The 7,947-nt window shown below is 26.4% G+C and overlaps 1 protein-coding gene across 1 annotated transcript; it reads right to left on the bottom strand.

Annotated features, from left to right (window-relative positions):
* Positions 1-38: 38 nt before the first annotated feature.
* Positions 39-6,850, bottom strand: LOC111036444 (dynein gamma chain, flagellar outer arm-like). Its single transcript, XM_022318466.1, has 13 exons — positions 6,699-6,850; positions 5,660-5,999; positions 5,329-5,493; positions 4,443-4,565; positions 3,979-4,103; positions 3,140-3,306; positions 2,911-3,076; positions 2,758-2,813; positions 2,318-2,494; positions 1,913-2,225; positions 1,309-1,526; positions 1,087-1,244; positions 39-190 (listed from the first exon to the last, which is right to left on the bottom strand). Exons 1-13 carry the CDS (start codon positions 6,744-6,746, stop codon positions 39-41), a joined length of 2,208 nt encoding a protein of 735 aa, XP_022174158.1. The 5' UTR covers positions 6,747-6,850.
* Between the last annotated feature and the right edge of the window lie 1,097 nt (positions 6,851-7,947).

Genomic DNA, 7,947 nt, shown 5'->3' with positions numbered 1-7,947 from the left:
TATACCTTAGTTTAATTTGTTCATGCTTAGATGAAAATTTACTTTACCGATTCTAATTCATCATAACAATCAATTAAATAGTTGTCAATGTCTAATCGTTTCCAAGTATAGCATTGAATCATTGGTGATGTAATTTTATTGCATACCTCTATTGATTCGCTAAATAATAGCATTTCATGCTCGGATAAACCTATATAATGCATGCATTTATATTTAATAACAAATTCAAATATGTTTTAAACTTTTTGACTATAACAATGTGCTATCAGATTATTATTATTTTTATCTGTTGTCAGATTTGTATAAAATAAAATACAACTGAAAACAAAACTGAAAAAATATCTATCAAAATAGCAGATAGATAGAGTTTAGGTATTACACATTATTTATTTCTATAATTTATTTTACTTAGATTGGATATTGCAGATATGAAAATACTGTATTTACTCAAATATTGTAAGTATATATAATTGTGTGTATGTGACCACAAAGACTTTCTTCAAACAAATAATGTTGCACGGCGTACTGTATAGGCATTATAGGCACATGACTGTGTAGAATACAATTGTACATTATACATTATTATAAAAATGATCAATTAACTGACTAAAATCGAGCTGTTTAATCGAAACTATATTTCTTATTCTTAATTTGCTTGATAAATGAATGTAGTTTCAAGTGTTTTTGAAGTTGTTAACTAATAACGGGGTCTTATAATACCACGAATAAAAAACTATTCAGCAATATTAGCATTAAAAAAAAATTGACTAATCAGATATAGACAAAAAACTATTAGACATCCACGACAATTATTTTTGGTTTTGAGGTGCAATTGCTTTGTACAATTTGAATGCTCATAAATTAGATATCTTAATAAGATTTTTTCAGTGAAAATTAAACAAAACATTTTGGACCTAATGTGACGATATTTGTAAATAACTCATTTTTGCGTATTTATATAATATGATTATTGATTACAAAATTAGTAATTTTTACTGAAAATTAATTCATCTCATTAATTCACAATGTCATAAAATATTATGATCTTAATATATAAAGTATGTAATTATTCTAAAACAAAAATACCAGCTATGAGAGTATTGTAGTCATTAACGATTTTTGATGTATTTCGGTGTAGTCGCATTATTTTCGTTGCGTTTGTAACTATGTTATTTGTTGTCAGTATATTTTTGAAGCCAACTAACGACCAATACTCAATTTCAGTTAACAGTTCAAATACATCACTAATAACAAATACAAATGATGTGCTTAAGTGGTTGAATTTTTTCATGATAGTTTTAAAAATACCAGTCCAAGTTAACCGTCAAATGCCAGAATTGATCATTTTGGTTTCCTACTAAAATATATTTCTCAAGTTTTTTCTCATAGTTTATATTCGATTGATTATTCCATGATTCAATCGTATTATTAATTAGATCTTGATAGGCAATTGTATAACTCTTGTATAGCTCATGAAGTTTTTTAATATTTGAACACGGTAATAACCAAGGACGCTCTGATATCATCTGAAATGCATACAATTGATTTAAGTTTTTAAAATTCAAAATCTAATTTAAACGTTGAAAGGAATAATTACAGTAGATAACATTTAGGATATTAACACGATGTTATTTTGTCCACCTGGAATTCTGGGGGCTATTAATTTAACACAAACCTCGTTATGATTTTATCAGATAAGTACTAGAAGAATCGATGAAAACTGTTAAAATATTCATATTTTCAATAAAGACATTCGTTATTAAATAAAAAGAGATCCATTTTTAATGTTCTGTTCGTATGAATCAGATGCAGTACCATTATTAACCTCATACACGATTTTTCACTGTTTGTACCTAATGCGTTTTTAATAATTTAGATGGCTATAGCCTATAATATAGACACAAATACTCACATTTTTTAGCGTTTCGATTCTTTTGTATTCGGTCATCGCGGTTATGCAGACACCTGAATACTGGATCATAAAGGACGGTATTTGGTAACTATTGTCAGTGTAAAATTGCATAGCTAATGATATATCGTCGATCAACATGGCGTAGACGTCGTTTGTTTTCTTCTGAAAGTGGCCATTCAACTGTGGCCAACTAGAAAAATAATGCAAGCTCTGTAGAACATTCAGAGCTTCTTCGATGTTACATGTAAGACTCAACGCATCATTTAACAGCTGTTCAACGATGTTGCATAATTCTTTCACTTCGTTTTTGAATCTAACATAATCCAATAAAACGTTTTAACAAGGATTATACCGGCGTGTATAGCGTCGATGGGAAATAAATTGGTTTGCGATTTGAAATCTTACTCGAGTTCGTGTTGATACCAATCAGTGGTATTTACGTTGAATATTAAGTTTTGAACATTCTCCAGATTGTTTATCAATTTGTTGAATTTTAATTCTATGGATTCCATGACTTTTTCGAACTCCAATCCTTTAGTAAATGAAAATTTTGGTTTTGGTATTGGGTGATTTCTGTTTATTCTACATATAAAGAAATGTAAGCACAAGTGTCGTTTAAAAATATTTAACAATAAGTAGGTCAAATTATTGGGTGGTGACTTGGTATTATCAGGGATGGAGTTGACCGTCAACAAATATATCCAAAAGTAAAATTAAATAATAAAAAAAATATATATAAATAGGTATATAATATATTATATTAAACATATGTATATCGTATGTACATATTTAGATAACTGTAGGTACCTTTTAAATAAGACAATGGATTTGCATATATAATTAACATCTCTGCAGCGATCCAAAAACATATGCACGTCTTTAGTTTCCACTGACCAGTGTCCTTCATTTTTAGAATTATAAATTTCAATTACCTGTCAAATATTTTGTTTCGCAATCAAACAATGGTAAAAATATAGGAAATCAATTGTTGTTTTTACTTTTGTATATATTGAAATATAATTTTTACAACAATTCATCGAAACTTGCAGTTTATTCAAAACACTTTCCGTATTTCCAGAGAATAGTTCCGACATTTTTATGGTTTTTCGGCAAATGAACACGATTTGATTTCCCAGATATTCGAACAAACGACTTATGTCGGACCTGGTGTTCGTTGAAAATTAGGTTCGTTACGTTTAATTACATCGTAACAACATGGTACTTTACCATTTATTGTAATACTCCGATTCTTCAAAAATAAAAATAAACTTAACAAAAATGTCCGGCAATCTTGTTAATACGTCATTCGGTGATTGTACATCATATAAGCTTATAACGGGATCCCATAAGATTTGTAAGTAATTTAGATTGGATTTTGCTTCTACTTTGGCTGCCTATATATGTTATAATAATTTATTGTACATATTATAATATAAATATATAATACAAATATAATATCGTACCACTACAATATAATAATATTAAATTATCATTACTTACATATTATTTAAGATAAATAAATAATTTATAATTTATCATGGATAATTAATTTAACTGATCGTTGATTGTTGATGCGATCAGTAATAACACTTTACTTTACAATATATGAACCATTTATCATTCAGTACATATTATACTCAATGTTATTACCTATGTACTCATATGCATACAATAAAAAATAAATAATAACTTTTATAAAATTCTAGAACTGTCGTTAACAATCAATGAAAGTTAAAAAATTTGTTTTTGAGGAATAAAATAAAAGTTAAATAAAGTTTGAGGAATAAGCTATAGAGCTTAAATTTTTTCACTATTATTAATACTTATTATCAGTACCTCATAGTATTATAAAAACTATAAAAACCACCTAAATGTTTTCCGAAAATAAAAATGACAGGAGGATGATGTACACTAGCTCTTCATCGTTGCTTTTTGATCCTTGATTTTTTATTGTTTAAATATTTTATTATATTATTAAAATAGTAGGCATCAGATAAACTATACAATTTATTGTTGTATTAATGATTTCTAAGCTCTCAATTCAATCAATGAAAATATTTATCTACCTTAATTTCATCTATAGCATTGTTGAAAGAATGGACAAGAATCGATTGATGCTGCTTCAATATTGTGAGAATTTCTTCAACACTCTTATAACTTAATAGAGTAGTTATGAATCTTAAATTTGTAACTAGAATAAAAACATATCATTATGAGTCTTTGTAAAAATGTATAATGCTACTTTATGTACTTCAGTTTTAGTAAAAAGGTACCAACAATTATGTATACTACCTATGACGAAATTTTAATCTGCTTTGAATATGTATAGGTAGAATTCAGAGTTAAATTTACATAATTAGACAATCATATAGATAAAGTAATAATAATATTATCCATTATAGTGACAATGATTAATGTTCACTATTTAGGTATATTGTAAAATGTCTTTATGTATTAATTAAAAAAGTTTTTATTCACATCTACCAAGGATCAAACAATGATAATATGATAGAACATTCATTTTACTCACGTCTAGTTTTCCAATAACCTATCTCATCAATAATATGTTCCATCATATATTCACATCTAGTTGGTACTCTTTCAGTGTCCATTAAGCATTTTTGAATTTCCAAAGTATATACGTTTAAGATATCTAAAACACAAGTAATAGTAGGTATAAGTAATGTAAGTAGTTTAACTTGATATTAAGATCATAAATGTATTTGTTGATTTGAAATAGATTCTTAATTTAAAAGTTATATACATTTATTAATATTATAACCATTATCTAATAATCTAAATCGAATTAAAAATAATTGTTTATAAATAACTACAACTTACAAGACATACATTATTAAAATTAAATGACGATTTCATGTTGCTAATAACTGATAAATGATAAAATATCAAAATTCAAATAATAATAATATATAACAATGAACATAATCAATATTGAATTGTGTAAAACAATATAAACATTTTTTTTGTTTTGTTTTCCAATACCTACTTAAAATAATTGATTCATTTTTATACTTTATAAACCTACCTTTAATTTTATGTAAAAGTAGAATAAATATTATTTAAGTCATTAATTAGTTAATTTAGATTATAGTTTTAATACTGAAAATTGTGCTATTATATTTTAAGGAATTTTAGCAATACATTATTTTATGATAATACTAATAACATTAAGACTGGTGAAGTATCTTTTCATTAATAACACTATATGGTTTGAATTAATGATAAAACTATAAAAGTGGTGTATATATTAATCGACAATAGTTAACATAAAAACAATTGATGAAAAAGTTTTTTTTCTTTAAATTGAAGGTGATCTATCTATATTTTAATACCTGTGATTATAAACACTTTATTTTGTTAATTTTTTTTTATTTACTTAATACATGAAAACTAACTTTCTAGTACTTTGAGAGTTTCTTCGCTAACACTTTTTAAAGTTTCATCAAATTTTCCAACAATTGTTGGGATGTAGATACTAGGCATTCCTAAAAACTTGTATCTCAATGAACATAGTTCTTGAATAACGGCTCTGTATTGTTCGAAAAATTGATCTTTTTCACCTAATCAATGCGGGTTAAAGAAAAAATTATTTATTTTCTAATACTTTTAATTTTAAGTAATCAATACCAATAATGGCCGAATATAGCAATAGTTTATAAAAAAAAGAACGAAAACAAAACATGTTGTTTGATACATCAATTTTTTTTGTTCTAAAACAAAGGATACTAGATGACCAAGAAAATATAAAGGGAGAATACAAAGAGTCCAATAACAAGAACATTGTTTTCTCCACTTGTGTGTCCATTTTTCCGAATGAAATCATTTTTAAGAAATTTGAGTTGTTCAGGTTTGTGTGTTCGCTGTCGGTTGTCTTAAGAAACCACATTATAGAATCCGTACGAGCATTGGGTATGCAAAACGTGGCTTTAAGTATATTGTTTTCATAAAACAAACAAATCATTTGCCGATCCGTGCTAACGAACTCCTCTATGCTTGATATTACGTCAGTGGACCAATCACATTTATTCAAGTATGGGAGAAATGTACAAGCCTTAATACGATTCACCTGGAATTAAATTCATAAAAATAATATATTACAATAAAGACTATTTTAATTAGACCGAATAACAACTATTTAGATGTATATTATGATAATAATATGCTTATTTAGCATAGACAGGTAATTTGTAATTTTCAAAAGTAAAGATAATTTTCAAATTTAAATTGTATATTATTTTAGTGAAACAAATAAAGATAATACCAAATACTTTGTGAATGCAAATAGTAATAATAGTAAAAAAATATTCAATAGTCAACAATGGCATTGATATTATGCGTTTCACTGTAGTCAAATGTGTTTTGCATGCAATATTTGTCATCAAAACTACCAAAAAGACTGAAATAAACAGGTAAAATTTTTAGTAAAAACAATATTAATATGATATAATTAATTCTTAAAAATCCTAGAATTGTGGAATAATGTACCATGTTTATAAAATATAATGAAATAGGTAAAAATACGCATTCAAATTTTTTGTAATTGATTTCATAATTTCGCAAAACAAATGTACATTTTTTCTAGAATGGTCTATAATCATCAGTAAAAAATAAAAAAACATGCAAATGCAGTCCCAAATCCCATCGGTAAAAGATCTCAGATTGAATTTCAGTTCTTAAAATCGTGTTTCGTGTTTTGAACGTTTCCAATAAATTAAACACAGCTATTATAATATTCGTGTAATATTAAATAAATCTCTATAATTACGAGTTTTTTAACCGTAGATGCATCCATTTTATCCTCCTGTTCAGTCATATTGCCACAATTGACACAATGATCATCGAATAGAAAAATAGAAGAATAGACTAGTGCTGCATAGTAAGCACAACAACACTACACTACTACAGTCTATATTTTATTATAGTTGGCTGTACATAGAGTGAATTCGGTGGCTGCACCATTGTTTGTTTCCATAGACACCTATTAAGTTTATGTTATACTTGGGCATATTACCCTTCATATTACTATCCATAGTGATGATCATGACTCATGAGTCAAGCCGTTAACCTTACGTTGACTATTTTAGAAGTGGGAAAATGATTTTTAACACTTTCATTATTTATTATCAAATTATGCGTACACGCATTACTGTTTACTGAACGATACAAGCAATGTATAATATTTTTGGTATTGTCCGTTTAGAATTATCATAGCATGCAGACTGTATATTATGATATGTATGTAATTGTAATATTTCGTTTGTGTATACAGCGAGTTCCGCTGAATCTGATCACATCGGAGCAGGTGATTTCGATTATATTATATTGGATCTGTCGATTCCATACAACTTGTTAAAAAAAAAATAATTTATCATAATGTTATCATCATATTATATATACTTACAAAATTTTTTTATAAAAATAAAACACATAGATACGTCATAATATTAACTATTAAAAATAAAATGGGTATTAAAGAAAATTAACCCTTAAATTAACCATATCAATATTAGATTGCATTCGAGCGTCGATTAATTTTCTTTGATTAAAATTAAAAAATATGTTGTGTAATGAATACGGATTTTAATCAGCTAGAACTTTGACAGTTTAAAGCCATAAAATAATTTTAAAATGTGATTCAATTATTCGGTATGTGAAGATTCTTATAAAATCAATTTACATTGCGTACACAATAGATAATATTATATAACTTTAAACTTGGTTTAGGTTTTTATTTGTTGATTCTAATAAACGAATGATTTTATAACCAATTAAGTGGAATGTACTGTAATTTAATGCTCGCACACGATTGCGTATAATTAATGCTGAATCTCAGTAACAATAGATAATAGTAAATTATATTATAAAGTGAAGAGAGAATGTCCTATACCAGTCTAGAAAGCTAATAACTAGGGCCCGGAAGTTCATGAATTCAAATCTATCAAAATATGCAATTCATTTTTAAGTTTATTATGTTGTTGGTAGAAATACTAATTAAAAGAAGAGAGAAATATGCA

The sequence above is a fragment of the Myzus persicae genome, unplaced genomic scaffold (genome assembly GCF_001856785.1).
Source record: "Myzus persicae strain clone G006 unplaced genomic scaffold, MPER_G0061.0, whole genome shotgun sequence".
NCBI lineage: Eukaryota > Metazoa > Arthropoda > Insecta > Hemiptera > Aphididae > Myzus > Myzus persicae.
This window is presented reverse-complemented; position numbering and strand designations above follow the sequence as displayed.